The following is a 17,223-nucleotide window of genomic DNA, read 5'->3' on the forward strand; positions in this document are numbered from 1 at the left end:
CGTGAGTGATGGCATTTGAATTGAATGTATGAAAGCTGAGACAAGCGGTTGGTAATTGACTGTTTCAGTATGTCTTCACCCCCTGTCAAGAAGGAAATAATGCCTCTTCAGAAATTTAAAAAGGACACACCGCTGTGGAGTCACGGGCACCATACACTTACCAGGCGGGTAAAAAATGATCATTTCGTACGATGGCTCGCTCCGAACATGGAACTTGGAAAGCAGAAACCAGATAGAGGAAAATTGGGGAGACGAAGACAGGGCAGTGTACACAATATCATTGTCCCCGGACGCCGGGAGGAACTTGAAAGTAGGAAGTGAGGACGGTGTAGTGAGGTTGTGGAACATTGTGCTGGAGTCGAGATGGGAAGCAAATGGCTAGCAGATCTTCCGATGGGACTGCAAAGCAATGGGACATGGAGAACAGAATCTGGTATGCAAAGACATGTGAGCTGGTGACGACTCTCAAACTTGAGAACAAGTGGTGTGGCAGCCAAGGAAAACAGAACAATTACAAATACGAAAATATGGAGAACAGTCGTACAACGAAAGGGATATTATGACGTTCTTTCATTACATATAATACTAGCTACGGAGCACATAGATATGTTTCAACTAGACACAGATTAGGGTTGCGATTCATACCACAACGAGCGAGCCATTAGATCCTGATAAGAACGCTTGTAAAGAACACCAAATTTGATGACGATTACTTCCTAGTGCCAACCTCAGAGCGTTGGGCTTTCGTTTGAAATTTGCGAACAAACGGCCTCCGAGGAATTGCCGGCGTCTGGTTGTCGTTTCTTGATGATTATCAATTCCTCAATGCCCAATTGGACGCGAGGGTCAATTCCCCTGGTGCGTAGAACTGTTTTATGGTTTATGTCCTCCAAGAGCGAATTGATTCGATCTATACAAATGATGAGAATGATATAAAACACAATAACGACCAATGCTTACCGTCGATGTTAGTGGGGAATGCGGACCTGCGGCGTCTAATCCAGACAAGCAATTTGAAGTAAGCTGCCTTGTAAGGCACGTGTTCCTTCGAACATAGCATGATCAGGGACACGCCCATCCTTTGTCTAAGCGTCCGGCGTGCAACCTTCATTGCCAAGAGAATCAGTGAGAGTGTTTGCCAGAATTGAAATCATTTTACCTCCGTCAGAGTGATGATCTGCATGGACATAACATCATCAGTTGACTATACGAGATGATCAATAAGAAAAGCAAGACCTTTTCCCCGTAGGGCTGCAAATCGCAGTCCTCCAACTGATCGAATTTCATTGCTTCATTCGTAGCATATAGAAAATAGTCTAGAGTGGTCAGACGTTTAGCCAGACTTCCGTCGAGGATTCCTCGACGATCGAGTTTACGGATGTTGTTAGACATGAGGATATGGAGAGATGGAAAGAGATGGGAGGAAGAGAAACGCTGCCAGCACGAAATATATAGTGCTTGGATCCTTGGGACCACAACTTTTAGAGGCGCTTGCCACAGGCCATGTAAGTACATCAAAAGAAAAAATATAGATATCACCACATAGCTGCAGTACATCCTGTGAACTCTGGTAGTGGAGCGTCATTTTCCCCCGTTCGTCTCCTCCCATCAGTTCCTGAATGGCAAATACAAGATGTGGACGTTAGGCACAGTGGCACGTGCGTCAGTGAGAGTAATTACCAAAGTGCATACAGCCTACTTTTTAGAATTCTTGAAACATAGGTTTTATGTATATATATTGCTCAAACCAAGCTTCGCGACAAAAATATGAGCTAACGCTGAAACAAGCACAGAAAAGCCCACCATACAATGCAATAGATGGGTGCATTTTAAGGATACCATGGAACTTCCATCAACGTTGTCCGAATACTTAACTTCGGAAGGAGGAACCGCTTCAGCCGAGTTGGTGGGCATCGGAATTTCATGGAGGTAGCCGACGGGACACAATCGAACGACGCACCCTTTCCAGATATATTCCAAGTGGCATCGATTTCTGGTGAATGAGGCCATCTACATTTGAAAGTTCCAGTGTTCCATAAATCCTTATAGCATCTCACACTAGTAGCTTATGGTTATAAGTTACTGGGTGGAACAGGTGGCAGTACGACAGTTCTTTCCAAAATCAAGTGCTGTGACAGTGAAAGATAACTCAACTGGTAACTCGAAGAAGGCATTGACTCCAGTCCTCACTCGCTCGAGCTCCAATGTGATAAAGCGTTTACATTGTGGAGAGCCCTCGTAAATATTGTTTTGGCTCTCTGCAGAGCCCAAGAACTTGGCGCTGAATACCTGAATGGCCCAGGGAATTGTTAGTACTAGGAGAGTCGCTGATCGACATCGAGTTGGAATGATTCAATGAATGAGTGAAATTTTTATCACATAAGCCTTGGGTATAACTGTGATCACGTGTTGAAAATAGTAGTATAGCCCTAATGCCGCCGCATCTGAGCTCATCAATATTTGCAACCGTGACACGCTGACCGCCCTCCTTCACTCGTCCAGCATGTCCATACCTCAGTGTCATTAATTGTATATTTTACCAATCGCAGATACCCTGGATATGAAGCAAGAAAAGCGCGGACAAGAGCCACCATCACCCATATACGAGTCTTTACCACCGCCCTGGCTACCTAAGTCTCACAGGACTGCTGATGTCGGTAAGCACCCTCAACTGCCTAAGGAATCCTACGAATCACTCTTACACATGTCTAGGGTACCCTGGTTTCCATCCGCCCCGCCCAGGACAAGATGAGGATGTCTTGTCTGACAAACATATAAAGGACGGTTTCTTGTTGCCGCTTCCTGTGCCTGTAAGCTTGAGACTGATCGATGTTGTTTGATGGCTGATGATGATTAGGATGAGCACCAAAGTGCTTCAGTCATATTTCTACAGCAGGATGCAAAGGGTGGCCGCATACTCGATCAGAGCGTGCTTGCAGACCTTGAGCACCTCATGAATGATATCTTTACTCGAAAGGCAGACAGTGCTGTTACTATACAGTGAGCTGATTATCTCGACGTTGAACTTGTTCCAACGGTTTTGTAGGTCATCAGCATTCAAGATTCCTTCACGAGTGACCATGAGCGATACCAAGCGACAGACCTGGTTCGCTGAACTCGCAGACCCTGAGGTGCCCTTAAGTAAACTTGGGAAAAGTGTGCCGCATGGTGCCAAAGGACACGATCTACTCGACCTTCTTCATACCAACAACGTTGCTATACCTCGTGCAGTCTGGTTTCTTCGAGTGTTTGGCGCCAACGAGACTGTGAGTGATGATGTAGTGTTTTTTGACTGCGTGATTTATATGATAAAAGGCTGGTCTTAGAAACAAACCGTCTTATAATCCCACCCAGTACAGCGTAGATTGGGCGATAGTGGTGACGAGTTATATCAAGAAACAGCTTGCTGACATTGCTCTACCGAGCGCCCCTAGGCCTGGAATGAATATCAAACAGACATTTAAGGGTGTCCTTTCTGATGCAGAAAGCCGGGACCGATGGGTTTCCCGTTTCACGTACTGGTACAGTGTTTGATTCAACTATCCAAGTATCCGCTGACAAAGTCAGCCTGAAATTATTGCGACCATTCTATGATGAAGGTCTCGTGGACCATCGCACTTTCCTTACATGGATTGTCGTTCAGATGGCAGCCTGCAACCTTGCTCAAGCAGGATTTGTAGCACATTTGGCCGATGAGTATCTCGATGGAGTTCTTGAAAAACGCCCACTCGCGAAACCCCTTTTAGACGCATGCATCGCGAAATTGAACGAAGTATGTTTTATGGCCACATACATTCATTTATGACTAACTATTCCAAGGTCAGGACGACTTCTGCTCAGGGTCACCTGAACAAGCTTGAAGAGATTCTGAAGTCTCTGATTCAGGTATGCATCAACCTCCGCATTACTATCACACACTTAAAGATTCAACATCAGCGCATTTGTGTAGCCCTTCCGGACACATTTGTTTCTCCCAGAACATGGCTAGCGCACTCATTGCTCTTGTGTTCTGCACTTGCGGGCCCGGCCGATAGTGGCCCTAGTGACTGTCGACGACGTGATTTTCAGCAGTTGATTTCAGACAATCTTAGAGATATTCAGCGTCGCAATGACGCCATGCTATTTCGCAATCTCCCACCACGAAAACTCGAGCGTCTTGGGTCCCTGGTTGTTGATATTCAAATTCTAAATTCAATCTGCAGTAGCACGGACATGTCCACTATATCATTTTTCTCTTCTCAAATTCCTGATTCAAGCTCAAGCTTTGTCGACAAACTCGACACTTTGTTAACGTGGGCTGTGACGTCACTGCAGTATGGCTCTCATCGTCCGTATGCCGCTGTAACCCTTCTCCAAGCATATCATGAACGCAACGCACGCCGCGAACTATCTTCAGCCACCCTTCACGATTATCTCTTCGATTGGCTCGACTCCAAACCAGTTGTCCGGGAGGCTGGCAATCTTAGGGCAGTAGCGGGTCTGTTCGGCAAATTGATGAAGAGTGGGCTCTTTGACTACGCAGCTTATGTGCAGAGACTCGTTGCGAGAGGCGAAGAGGGGCTCTCTTTGAGCGAGGTATATTGTATATCATATGGACGTTGTTCTTTGACTCAAAATATCGTACAGCCCGACGGAACAGCCTCCTTTCATCGTAATCTCCTTCGCTGGATACCATTACATAACACGACAGCATCTCTTTCAAACCAGCGCAAAGTCATAGTCTACGGAGCGCGTGCACGACAAACCCCTGAAGATGTCTGTGAACGTGAAATGCGAAGGGAAATCCGCGCAATCTTGCCACTTGTGTTTGGTGGTATGTAGGACCAACGTTTTCATTTGGTTTCTATTGCTAATGGATAACAGGGGACACCCTTCCGCCTCCAGTTTCTATGACATCTCTCCAAACCAGCTGTCCTACTGTACTCGGCGCACCATGTTTTGAGCAAGTGCGAACGATCAAACAATGGTTACTTCCGAATCTACACAAATTTACCTCGAGGTACGCAAGATTAAATCCTTCTTTTGCTGTGTTGATGGAGCGCGCAGATCGCAATCATTAGATGAGATCAGTACCCTGAAGACATACAGTACGGCGGTTGAACTCTTAAGTTACACTCATAGCTATGGCTCCTTACTGGAGGTGTGTTCTACTCCTTTCAAAGTTTGAAGTATTGACGGCTCTTATGCAGCTGAGTCTTTCGGTCTTGTCCCAGACAACCCACGCAGAATTATTGACCGCAGTCGGGGAAGTTTTCCACCGTTTCGCAACTATATGGACGGCAATGAACGTCACTGGCACGATTACTTCCACACTCTATTCTACTTATTTGCTCTGGAGAACGCAAGGGGGGAAAACCAGATCTCTCCTGACCTTGATTATTGAGATGGACAATGGACGACAGCTAGATGCGACGGCCAAAACTCAGGTGGACAACGACATCGCGGCGTTCACACACGCGCTGGCTCCTAAGACAGAACATCCAGAAGCCGTTCCGTCAGTCATGCCTGAAATCCTACTTCTAGCTGAAGATTCCAAGCCGGACGCTCCATCGATTCTCGCAAACAGCCTCTGGTACAGATATCGTACGTCCGGAGACTGGGCATGGAAAGTCTGGGACAATATTGTTGCTTCGTTACGCCAAGTTCCCGTCATGAGCGAAGATCACGAGCTTCGTCACACATACGCACTTCGCTATGGTCAGTTTCTACTTAATGTCGACCACCACCTTCCTGGTGGTATCGATAATGACGTACTCCAATGGTTTCTCGGTACTGGAAAAAGTGAAGTGCTAGGATTGACGCTTGAAACGTGGGATGTACTTAGAGTCGTCCTTCTCTTCTTATGTGTCCATGGAGCGCTATCGACAACCACGCTGCTTCAAGGACTAGTTTACCCTGCCTGGCAACTGGGAGCCGACGCAGGCCCTCTCTATCAGCCACATAACATGGAGACGTTTATACAGGCAGCCAGTGAGCTTTTTGACGCCCTCGTGCTCCAGGAGGAGTGTTCAATCAGTCCTATCGTCCCGCAAGAACTCCTTGATGCGCAACGGATTCGCACTTGGCGACAGGATGCCTTTCGGGAACCTCATTTCACCCTTCTCGCCAGTAATATACCGAATCTAGTGCTCCTGGAACATAATGATGTCGTTTCAGATGGACTTCGCGGAACTGCGCGAGACCTTCGCTTGCGGACGTGCGAGAGTCGCGATATCAGACAATCATGCTATCGCAATCTTGATGCTGTCCGCAAGGGCTTCGAGCACCCGATCCAGTCGGGAATGGTTGCAGAAACACTTTACGAACCGCTTGTCAACGCACTGAAAATGATTTTGAGTGAATCGAACGAAGGTATGTAGAAGACACGATATAGAATGACTCAGAGATTTACGTTCAACCGTAGATACAGATGTCAACTCGTTTTTAAGCACTGGGATATCATCCGTTCTGAGCCCATGTACACTGGCGGCGACTGCAGTTCAGCTGCAGTTTGGGCTGAGGCAACTCGGAAGGGCGCTTGCTTGTGAGTCGACGAAGCAGGGTGCAAGTGCATCGCTCGACAAAATGACATCCTTGATCTTCCACCATTCGATGGCCTCGGAAGAAGCGTACTTCATCGCGGAGATGGCCAGGGGTGTCGACGGACCAGTGGCAATTAAAGTAAATAGTTTTATACTTGGACTTGACGTGCACTGAAAGCGACAAGTAGTTCATAAATAACGGCTTCAAGAGTATCGTTGATATTCTTAACCGAGCCCCTACTCCTTCGACTCCCGAATCATTGCTAGCGCGGGTTGGCCGTGCAGGCGAGGTGCTTCGCGTACTATCGCATGTCTCAGAGCCACTGCGAGAGGAAGGAACTGGACTAGATCTTGATGTCTCAACACAAGAGCGACTTGCAAAAATCATTCTGGAGTCGTTTCAATTCGCAAATGTGATGTTTTCCAAAACGACTGATAGCTCGCTGCGTGTTATCACCGAAGCTGTCATATTTTTGGCTCGACTGCTTCAATTCGACCTTGGTTTCCCGGGATACGGACGACACACTTTCGGGACACGTGTGAGAAGATGACACCAGTTCTCTTTGACCTTGTCGTGGTATGTACATGACGGATTATGTATGCGAGTTCTGAGATAACATATTGCAGATTCATGCATGCGGCCCTGCACAAGACGCTGTTGCGTTCGCGCTTCTTCTTGATACCTTGTACTTCCTCATAGACGGTATGCTGATCTCCAATCGCTGTGTTCTCCCTCGTTTAAACGCAATCATCATAGATCTTTTCCTACACTCCAAAACTTCATCGCCAGACCCATTCAAGTATTACCCCACGAAACTTCAGTCACCTCATCTGCATTCCCTCCCTAGTTCACATCGTATACGACTTCTGACACTCTTTCCACACCTCCGGCCGAATGCCGTTGTCCAAGATCTCGCCCACGCTCATCGAGACAGCACAGGCCTCCTCGTCTACGGCGCACCTGTTCAGAACCGCCCATGGGAATGGATTGAGAACCTCGACAAAGACGATGGCGTGATCCGAAACAATGCCTCTCTATCGCTCGAATTGTTCGGGGCGAAGGCCACGGGCGATCATTTGATGGGCTATGTGCAAGATGAAGAGCGTTGCGTACCAACGAGACTAGAAGGTGTCTTTGAGGATAACATAACGGCCGAGAGCGTGTTCCATCGAGACTGGCGCGAAACACGACTTCCAGCGCACTCTGACGTTCGTGCTGGGGAGCGCGGGATAGGAGAGGGGGAAGACGAGCTGGGGACTCTGCCTATTTTTGGATTGCAGAAGCCTGGGTCGAGAAGGGCATCGCCTGCTTCGTCAGTGCGTTCTCGGGGATCAGTCAGTTCGGTACGTCGTAGTCCAGGGTCGCTCTCGGGCAATCGGTCTGCCGTTTCTACGAGGGAGGGTACCGGGGAGAGTATTGGTTCTGGTCCAGCAGCAGGGCGCAAACGAAAAGCTTCGGCTTCTGTGGATGATGACGACGAAGTCGAAATAATTGAGGGGCCTGCATCAGTAAACCTGAAGAAGGCCAAAATGAAGCCCAAACCAAAGACAAAGTAGTTATATATATCTTCTTGGCCCGTCTTGATCATGTGAATCAGCATGTTGTCTTGTTTACATTGTGTCTGGTATAATGATGCATACAGTGCAGGTGTTGTACCATAGTTTAGTTTATGGTATACATACGTATGATAGAATATGCAAATAACGTAGAAGGATGGAGAATTTCTGTACAGTACACTAGAGCTAATCATCGAGGGAAAAAGCCGTCAAATGGACCTGCCTGCTGCCCATGACCAATATTAGAAGACTCCCGGCGAGTGTCAGGTTGCCGAAGAACGCTCCCGACGATCGAAACCATATCTTTGACTACAAAGTTTACAACCGGTTTTCCTGTGATCTCCGTCCGACATCCTGGACAGGTATACTCTGGCTGCTGTTGTCGGGAAACATTATACATCGCCTGCAGCGTCATCTGAATCTGATACGAGATGTATGGACCAATGGCGTTAAGAACTTGAGGAAGATTCCGAGGCACAAATCGGCGGTTCACGTTGTATCCGGGATGTGCGCGAATATGTTTAGTGAGTGTTTCGTCGAACCAGCCTTTGAGGCATCCCTCGCAGTAAGAGTGTCCGCAATCAAGGAGACTAGGGCAAACAGGTTAGTACATAGAAAGCAAGTGAAAATGAGAACGTACAGGTAAGGAGAGTACATCAAATGCGCGCATATATCGCAAGATAGCATGTCGCCCAACTTGGTAGCATCCTAAATATATAAGTTAGAAGAGCACGAGGAAAGACAGAAAAGAGCGCGTACTATGGTCGATTCCGATGTGCCTTTTGCTTGCAAGGCAGCAAGTTTCTCCCGCTGCAAGTGGATCTCCTGATGACTGGCATCAATTTCCTGAGATTGTGCAACAAGTTCTTGATTTTGCTCCTCGAGACGCATCTTCAAATTGTCGAGTTGTATGCGCTGGTCAGCGACCTGCCGCTCTAAGTCTTCGCTCATCTAATGGCCTCCTATCAGTACAGAATTGAAATTCAGATCATCTGAGACGTACCTGCTTGATTTTTGAATTCTCCCGCTGCCAAGATGAGCCATCATTTCCCAGCGCTTTTGGAAGCATTGGTCCTTCATCCGAGGATGACGATATCTCCAGAACTTCGCGCGTCGGATAGGGCTTCTTGTAAGGCTTCCTTTTGGATCTTGATGACGAACCAATTTTGCTGGGCCGGGCATTCTCATTATCCGAAGACAAAACGATGACTTCATGTTCAGGAATAGTAGCCGAGTTTGGTTTTGGTTTCGGCCGGCCGTTTCGTGTAGGCGATTCGTTTGGAAGAAAGCGCTGTTGGCTAGCTGAACGAGTTGGAGGCATGGCGGCAAGTTGGAGTTGGAAAGAAATGTACGAGGTGTTGCAAATTAAGGAGAAGGCTGAAGCGAAGGCTTGTGCCTTATATATATTAAAGCACCGCGTGACTGTGGACTGTGGCCATATGTGAACTCGACAATTATGGAAGTCCCTGATCATCAACTTTGTTCGCTCGGATGTGGGACAAGTCGATCAACAACTCCGATGTGGCCACATCAACATCTGTGGTCGTCTCTGGCTATTAGTATTCCCAAGTACTCACGTTGCGCCCTTCAATATTAATCACCACGACTCGTGGAATCGACATTGCTGTCTAAGTTACTACTTAGTGGATCCCCCGAGTCCGACACTTCTCCCGATGAGATAAGGCAAGAACTTTGGTTGAACAAAGTTAGCGGAGGTCGGGCGTAACCATTGATAAAAAAATACTGACATGGCAATAGGGTATAGGGATTTTCGCGTGTCCGGACTCCGAGTCCGTGGCAGCCTTTCTGTGGTTATTTGTACAGTACTTGGCCGCACCCAGAGCCATTATAAAAAGGGTCAAGGGTTTTCCATCGGAATGCCCAGTTCAACCTCCCAACTGTCTATCGCACTCCTTTCTACTAGTAGAACATCCGAGTCTTCAGAACGACTCTGAACGAACAGAAACTCTGTATGGCCTCGTCACTGCCTAGCAAATCCGAGTCACCCGTGACCTCTGATGGCGATGGCGAAGTTGCTGGTCGGCGCCCCGTGCCTTCGAACGCGCGCAGATATACTCTGCTTTTGATCTTCTGCATTACACAGTTTTTATATACGACCACCAACTCGGCATTGTTTTCCGCTATCCCTTCCCTTGTCCGGAAGTTTGGCTTCACCCAAAGCCAGTCAGTTTGGATCATCAGTGCATACCAGTTGACTTTTGCATCTTTTCTCCTTATGGTGAGTCCCGGGCCTGCCTTCATAGCTGACGAAAGGATCTTTACCATATCTGCAGAGCGGGAAAATCAGCGACATCTATAACCCTAGTCAGTCTTCCAGAAGCTATATTTTCAGGCGTCGGATTAACTTTTAATGAAGAATACACCTTCATAACCGGTAAATTCATATTAGGGGTAATCTGTATCGGCATCGGTTTCGTCTCCGATGGTATCTTATTCCTTTCACTGAGAGCCCTAAGTGGAATCGGTTGCGTCCCTTCGCCACCGTCATGAACTTGAAGGCTCACTGGATCATTGCAGCCGCATCGCTCACCGTACCATCGGCTCTAGCACTGCTCATCGGACTTTTTCCTGAGCCTAGGCATCAAGGATTCGCTATTGCAGCATTTGGAGCTTGGGGGGCGATTGGCATCGGTCAGCGACCTCTACTTCCTAAAGTGGTCTAGGTACTCACGATGAATATCTCAGTGTTGGGTTTAATTTCCGGTGCCTTTTTCGTCGAATATGTCAGCTGGAGCTGGGTATTCTGGTTTGTATCGACGGTGATCATACCAACCACGCTCATTTCTACGGTGCTTATACCTTCACAAACAACAAATGTGGTTCGAAAGAGCGGTTTCACCAAATTCAGGAGTCTTGATGTTATTGGAATATCAATTCTTACAGGTCAGTCATGATTTCAGATCGTCTGTTCACACCATACTGAGCACATGGTCAGTTGCTGTCATACTCTTTATATTTGCTGTGACGACAGGGTCTATGATAGGCTGGAGATCAGCTACCACACTAGCGCCTCTGGTCTTTTCCATTGCCATGACTGTTGCATTCTTCTACTGGGAGGCCTTCCAGCCAATTGAATGCGCAGCCGTGTATGTTTTTCCGATTGTTCAAGGGTTCTCTGATTTAGACTGATTCGTAGACCGCCTTCCACATGGTTCATTCCGAATTTTTCTGTTCTATTCGGAACGGCTCTCCTACCATATTTTTGGTGGGCAAATATATTCACCACCTACGTGTCCCTGTGGCAAGATATTTACCGATGGAGCGCCATGTCCTCTGCTGTCCACATGTGAGTAAAGACCGTGTGCTTGAGTGTAGTGATCTGACGACGCCAACGTTCTTCCAGGCTTCCAATAGGCATTACTGCATTTCTCTTCAGTTTTGCCAGTAGGCTAAAGGGGCTCAGGGGCATGAGCGCCAAGTGGCTGATACTAGGCGGAGCACTGATGATGATGACGGCACTGGTGTTGTTTGCCTTTGCAGACGGACCTAACAAGTACTGGCCATTGGTATTCCCCGGCTTCATCATCGGTTCAGCCGGCGCAATGCTAACCAACATCTCCGCAAAGTGCGTCTCACTCTCATTCTCATTCTCACAGCACGCACGTTAACATCCACTCACAGCATCGCGATATTCCGAGCCACGCCCCCCTCCATGGCAGGCACCGTAGGCGCCATGTTCAACTGCGGTCTGCAACTCGGCTCCGCTGTCGGATTGGCTGCCGTGTGCTCTATCCAGACGAGCGTGCAAGCTGGGAATGGGGGGCCGTCGAATTATGAAGGCCAGTCTGCTGGGTTTTGGTTAATGCTCGGGTGCATCTCTGTTGCTGCGCTAGCTGTTTTGGTGTTTTACCATACCGACACGGTTCGAGGTCGTGTTGAGGGAACAGGTGTCCGTGATGGAAGCGAAGCGGATTCTAGTGATAGTTCCTTGGCTTGAGGGGGGGACGTAACGAAGACACGCCGAATTGTGTGCTTCCCGTTCCAGAGGGGAGACAAAGTCTTGAAGACGAATGATGTTCTTCGGGTTGTGCGCGTTGACAGGGCTTGAAGGAATTGAGACTCGCAGTGCTCTATTTACCTATCTTAGTATTTTCGTTAACGCGGTGGAGAGCAGTTTATGCGGACGAGGAGACGGGCGATGTTACGCTACGAACATGCGGAGTCCTGCCAGTGACTATTTATTGACTTGGCTGCGCATGACTGAGGTACTCCGAGCGCGTGGCCCGTGACTATTGTTGACTCAACTGCGCACGACTGAGACGCGTGGCCCGTGCCCTTGGAACCCCAGGGCAGAGGGGTCGTAATGAAATTTAAATATATTGAGAGTCCCTGCGTTTTAGATTTGCGTTCCTTTCGGTTAACGGACAGTTCGCATTCGGTCATCATGGTTCGTTCTAACCTGTTATAGTTGGATGACTTTATGACATCAACTGCCGAGCACACACTACCTAAAATACCCCTCCCAAATACAGGACATTAGTCTCCTATACTTATAAAAAGACAGGTCGTTCCTTCTGAATCTGGAAAAGCGCTATGATGGATGGTGAGGGCATGGGATGGATATATCTTAACATACAAGTACAAGCTGAATCGTAATAGAGTTCAGACTAAAGATGAGAGGAGAAAGAACACTGGACATGTGCAAGTAGGCTGTGGATGTGAATAAGAAAACAGCATGATATGTCCAAAGGGAAAGCTGGTAGCACATGCTTCAGCTTATTTCGATAGTGGAGATAAGGAATGTACGTGCCAGAGATGATCAACACTTGATCAATAACCGCGACCGTAACCTGGATTGCCATTTCCACCTTGCTGACCATAACCTTGCTGGGTACTGTAACCAGTGGGAGCAAAACCGCCTGCATACCCCGCGGCTTGGAAATGACATCAAAAATGGGAAAGATACATGTAAAGTGGTCTCACCTGGGTAGCCTCCTCCATAGCCACCTTGACCGTACCCACCTTGGCCTCCAGCATAGCCGCCCTGACCTCCATAGGCAGGTTGTTGACCATATCCGCCACCACCTGAAAACATGTTCAAGACGCTTGCTATGTTTGCAAACTTGCTACGAACCAGAGTAGCCGCCGCCGGCGCCACCATAACCACCTCCAAATCCTGCGCTGCCGCCTGCGCCACCACCACCTGTTGCGGAGCTACGGGGATTAGCAAGGTTTACTTTTATCCTCCTGCCATCAAGCTCCTGCTCATTCATGTTGGCAATAGCATGGTTTGCTTCCTCAGTGGTCCCGTAGGTGACAAAGCCAAAACCTCGGGAACGACCAGTGTCACGGTCACGCATGACAATAGACTGAACGGATCAACTCAATCAAAAAGGACGACTGGGTAAGATAACTCGCGCACGTCAAGCACTGGTCCATAACTGCTGAAAGCCTATATTGTGCAAGGTCCCAAGACCGAAAACGGGTAAGAACATGCAACTCGAGAACAATTTCAGACGAAGATGACATAGCGAAGCAGCCTGGAATCAAGAGCCCGCCGGTCACAATCGTATATAACTGACATTGCGCAATGTGTCATCAGTGGTGTTCCAACTCAAATTTCTGGATGAAGAAGGAAAGAATTTAAGGTATCAGTTTCGCTTCTCTCCGCCGGGGAGACAGGAGAAGCGCTTGCAAAACAAGTCGGACAATATAGACTGACCCAACGTAGATTTTTGCACTTGATTGTGACATAGTGAAGGAGATCACTGGTAATACAATAGAGTCTCGAAAACTGTTACACGAGAACTGAACGAAACGGAGACCTGTAACGGAACGTGGAGGTTTGAAAGAGAGTTTAAGTGACAAGGATTTATCGACGATCACCCTTATATTCAAGCCCCTTTATTTCAAACTCCGGTCTGAACTCTAATGGGTTTGCTCCAGACTAATTCCCGATTTAGGATTGTATTGATCGAGTTACCTCCGCGTTCCACCACAAAGAGTCATTTTATGCTTGGCAGGTTAGCAAAGACGGCGACCTCAAGGCCTTCTGTCATCAACGCGATCAAAAGGAGCTAGGCTTAGCGATGACAGTCCATCTAGATGGCTCATGTCAACTTGAATTCTCTATCAGACACGAACCTGACACGGGCGACCCCGCCTCGTTAACGCTCGGCAGTATCCGAGTAGAAGGATTTGTGCGGCGTTGAAAAGGACTTGGCAGCGTTATCAACGTTCCAGTGGATTGAATTGATAGGTGCAAGTAAGTGCAAGGAGTATATTTATCGGCAGCAATATCCGGTGTATCGGCTAACGGGGTGGTCCGTTCAGTACCTATACACAAATAAATTTTTGAGGGTTGAGTTGGATTTCAAATCGTGGCTCGTCTTCTCCCACCTCCCCGTATCATATCATGTGTTTACATTCATTCGTTCAATGTTTTGGATTCACATAGGAGCTACGCCCTACAATATTGATTCGGTTTAATCACATGGTCTGCGTGTCGGAGTCGCTTTGTTTACCGGCAGGAGCCCTCTGCAGCCGCGTCCACGGCATCTACCGTACTGCCGTGTACCTTGCGTGGTAAATGTTCACCATAACTCCTGAACGTTCTCGCAATTTCGTATTCTTGAATGGACTCTCCGGGACGTATACAAGTGGTGCTGTATTGCAGGTCAGTTAACGGATCTCATCCAAGTGCATTCCTTCCTGCGCCACTGCGTCAAAAACGCGCTTGGTGTTCATATTCATTACTTGCAAGCGCTGTGGCAGAGCCAAGCAAGACCTGATTTGAAAATGCCAACAACAAAGACAATTGTCTAGACTGCGAGCACGCGACACATGGCCCGACGTTTTGGTAAGTGCGCTAATAATCTGTCACGATCAAACTCAAATCGTTCAAATCAGGGGAAAATTCATTACGCCAGATCGGCATTCGCCGTACATAGTCCCAAACACTCGGTTTCCCAGGACGCACTCATTCCCGCACCTTGTACCAGCTATCACCGTCTGGGCACAGTCCAGATTTTGAATCCAGATTGTAAGCTCGTTGATTCCAGTGGCAATTGCATTGCGCCAGACGACCCGAATGATCAGCATCCCTTCTATCAAAAGGAATTGATCCACTTTCTTTTTGTGAGGGACGGTGATCTTCAATTCATTCAACACAACGCGGCGAGGCACCAGTAGCTACTGATTTATGGATAGAAGAGCGAGTCCACGCGCTGCTGTCCTGACAACAACAAAAGTGTTATCAGGGAATCCAATTCTATTCCTCGTCCCATCTAGTTCCGGATGCCCGATAGATAAGTGCAGCATACCACGCCGTATACCAAAAGGGTCAGTCACCCCGCAAAGCTTCAAGTTGGCGTCATCTTGAGTGCGTTTTCATCTCACTCTCCATGTAAAATGCCGGACGGACCTTCTGCAAGATAAGCATACTGAAGTTAACTTTGTTCACGTACTATCAGTGCGTAACGACATTTGTACAGGGATACAGGCTTGTGAGAATCAGTCAATTTCCGTCATATTTTACTCTCATTAGACGAAACGATTTGAAGGTCTGCACTCATGAGCTTGCTTTTTTCATTGCACCAGTTGTACAACAATCTGTCGCATTTTCTGGGCGTCTCCTTGATATGGGAGTGTCTGCGGGGATACCCGTAAAGGCCTACTAAGTCACTTGTTCTCGCAGCTGAAGCAAGGTCTACCGACGCAAATAGGGATCGTAACACTAGTATCTCCAGTCGAAAAATTTCAGTGCTACAAGTGGATTGTGTCGATAAACAAGATCGAATGACTTCCAGAACCAAACCCTCTCTGGCATTTTCTGGGCTGTCTGCGGGGAAATCCGTGAAGTCCATTCGAAGACATGCCTGCCCAGTCACTTGCTCTCGCAACTGACGGAAGGTCTACTGACGCAAATAGGATCGTAACATTACTATCTCCGGTCGAAAAATTCCACAGCTACAAGTGGATTGTATCAATAAACAAGATCGAATGACTTCCAGAATACGGGCGATACGAGTTTGCGCAGTCGGTTTTGTCATAATGCAACTGAAGTGTCGTATGAGCACATCACCGTCCCCTCTGCTCGCCGTATAATTCCCCACCAACTTGTCCAACGTACCACTCACCTCAGGAGACATCAAAGTCAGGATCAAATGCGATGGCCCATGAATGAGTGTGCATATAGTACATGCTGCAGGCCAGACGTTTCAAGTCGGAGGACTGGACGTCCCAAAATGAACATCGGAATATCCTCGCACAACATTTGACTATCGATTCAAAACAAAATACTTCTCAGTACATTTGGTTGCGAATAGATAGTCCAATAGTTGTGATAACACGTCTTGGCCTTGCAGAAAGTGTCGACAAGAGTTATCCTAGTGCATTTGGATTTGGATTTCCGACGCACGAGTACTTGTGGAGATAAAACAGAATGCGACTTGACTCTGAAGGGAATTTGCCAGAAATCGGATGCGCTGTTTAGGCTGGGAATGAATCGATAGTCGACAGCATTATAAGGCTTCCCTTGACGGGAAAGCCTGTTCGGGTAGACCAGGACGATGGTAAGTGCGTGAGTTAAGTTAGAGGGCGTCAGTTTACGACGTAGGAGAGCGCTAAGAACGTTGACGATAATTAGCGACTAGCTACGAAGTGACGTCAGCATTATAAGGCTTTCCTTGATGTGGAAAGCCTGTTGGGGTAAGTAAACCCAGACGATGCTAAGTGTGTAAGTTAAGTTAGAAAGCGTCGGTCTACGACGTAAGAGAGTGGTAAAAACCTTAACAAATGAAGACTAGCTACAAAGTGAAGCCAAAGACAGAGCGTCCAGTTGAGCGTCGCGAGGTAGACCGTGTCCTTTGCAGCTGCCGCAGGCATCCGCCTCCTAAGATAAGGGTCTTGACTAGGGCGAGAGGGACGCTAGAAGCGCTAGTGGCACCGCTTTCGGACCTGCGAAATTTATTGTCAGGGGGCTACCCCTACCCCGCCGTTCTTCTCGTTCTGTTTGGGGGTCAGGAGAATACCACTGAGCCAGTGGGAGTAAATGGTCCGTGCACGACTGCAATCAAGTCTATACCTGACCAGCTGCATTCTCATGACCTACCGGCGGTGCTTTACAGGTTGGACTACTGGGGAAACAGGAAGCTTCATCTCCCAGGTTCGGTCAGCCTTTAGC

At 47.8% G+C, this 17,223-nt stretch overlaps 4 protein-coding genes across 4 annotated transcripts; 2 read left to right on the top strand and 2 right to left on the bottom strand.

Annotated features, from left to right (window-relative positions):
• Window positions 1-2,560: 2,560 nt before the first annotated feature.
• On the top strand, window positions 2,561-8,420 carry F5147DRAFT_788005 (uncharacterized protein; the record flags this gene model as incomplete). The annotated part of the gene is made up of 17 exons (XM_041442972.1): window positions 2,561-2,657; window positions 2,713-2,810; window positions 2,858-3,000; window positions 3,047-3,266; window positions 3,316-3,521; window positions 3,568-3,772; window positions 3,820-3,885; window positions 3,937-4,575; window positions 4,627-4,813; window positions 4,864-4,999; window positions 5,047-5,140; window positions 5,190-6,351; window positions 6,404-6,660; window positions 6,710-7,022; window positions 7,079-7,098; window positions 7,149-7,224; window positions 7,279-8,420. The coding sequence occupies 17 exons, from the start codon at window positions 2,561-2,563 to the stop codon at window positions 8,076-8,078; spliced, it is 4,719 nt and encodes a 1,572-aa protein (XP_041296174.1). The 3' UTR covers window positions 8,079-8,420.
• F5147DRAFT_36216 (uncharacterized protein) lies at window positions 8,174-9,459 on the bottom strand. The gene is made up of 4 exons (XM_041429392.1): window positions 9,082-9,459; window positions 8,838-9,029; window positions 8,719-8,786; window positions 8,174-8,668 (listed from the first exon to the last, which is right to left on the bottom strand). Exons 1-4 carry the CDS (start codon window positions 9,397-9,399, stop codon window positions 8,269-8,271), a joined length of 978 nt encoding a protein of 325 aa, XP_041296175.1. The 5' UTR covers window positions 9,400-9,459; the 3' UTR covers window positions 8,174-8,268.
• Window positions 9,460-9,729: 270 nt separating this feature from the next.
• Window positions 9,730-12,284, top strand: F5147DRAFT_680287 (MFS general substrate transporter). The gene is made up of 10 exons (XM_041436305.1): window positions 9,730-9,793; window positions 9,844-10,317; window positions 10,373-10,403; window positions 10,456-10,563; window positions 10,617-10,730; window positions 10,785-10,982; window positions 11,035-11,185; window positions 11,236-11,385; window positions 11,443-11,664; window positions 11,721-12,284. Exons 2-10 carry the CDS (start codon window positions 10,051-10,053, stop codon window positions 12,034-12,036), a joined length of 1,557 nt encoding a protein of 518 aa, XP_041296176.1. The 5' UTR covers window positions 9,730-9,793; window positions 9,844-10,050; the 3' UTR covers window positions 12,037-12,284.
• A 166-nt stretch (window positions 12,285-12,450) lies between these two features.
• On the bottom strand, window positions 12,451-13,890 carry F5147DRAFT_680291 (uncharacterized protein). The gene is made up of 7 exons (XM_041436306.1): window positions 13,762-13,890; window positions 13,622-13,661; window positions 13,462-13,491; window positions 13,174-13,408; window positions 13,023-13,124; window positions 12,850-12,973; window positions 12,451-12,795 (listed from the first exon to the last, which is right to left on the bottom strand). The coding sequence occupies exons 1-6, from the start codon at window positions 13,791-13,793 to the stop codon at window positions 12,870-12,872; spliced, it is 543 nt and encodes a 180-aa protein (XP_041296177.1). The 5' UTR covers window positions 13,794-13,890; the 3' UTR covers window positions 12,451-12,795; window positions 12,850-12,869.
• Between the last annotated feature and the right edge of the window lie 3,333 nt (window positions 13,891-17,223).

The sequence above is a fragment of the Suillus discolor genome (genome assembly GCF_016758755.1).
Source record: "Suillus discolor strain FC423 chromosome Unknown F5147scaffold_11, whole genome shotgun sequence".
NCBI lineage: Eukaryota > Fungi > Basidiomycota > Agaricomycetes > Boletales > Suillaceae > Suillus > Suillus discolor.

Excerpts from the sequence above, each read along its gene's own strand:
- F5147DRAFT_36216 (XM_041429392.1), bottom strand. The coding sequence starts at position 9,399 with ATGCCTCCAACTCGTTCAGCTAGCCAACAGCGCTTTCTTCCAAACGAA. Across the intron at positions 9,030-9,081 it reads AGAATTCAAAAATCAAGCAG|ATGAGCGAAGACTTAGAGCG; the intron begins GTACGTCTCAGA and ends GGAGGCCATTAG. Across the intron at positions 8,787-8,837 it reads GCACATCGGAATCGACCATA|GATGCTACCAAGTTGGGCGA; the intron begins GTACGCGCTCTT and ends TTATATATTTAG.
- F5147DRAFT_680287 (XM_041436305.1), top strand. The coding sequence starts at position 10,051 with ATGGCCTCGTCACTGCCTAGCAAATCCGAGTCACCCGTGACCTCTGAT. Across the intron at positions 10,983-11,034 it reads TGGAATATCAATTCTTACAG|TTGCTGTCATACTCTTTATA; the intron begins GTCAGTCATGAT and ends GCACATGGTCAG. Across the intron at positions 11,665-11,720 it reads CTAACCAACATCTCCGCAAA|CATCGCGATATTCCGAGCCA; the intron begins GTGCGTCTCACT and ends ATCCACTCACAG.
- F5147DRAFT_680291 (XM_041436306.1), bottom strand. The coding sequence starts at position 13,793 with ATGTCACAATCAAGTGCAAAAATCTACGTTGG. Across the intron at positions 13,492-13,621 it reads CTGATGACACATTGCGCAAT|GCTTTCAGCAGTTATGGACC; the intron begins GTCAGTTATATA and ends TGCACAATATAG. Across the intron at positions 13,125-13,173 it reads CGCCGGCGGCGGCTACTCTG|GTGGTGGCGGATATGGTCAA; the intron begins GTTCGTAGCAAG and ends ACATGTTTTCAG.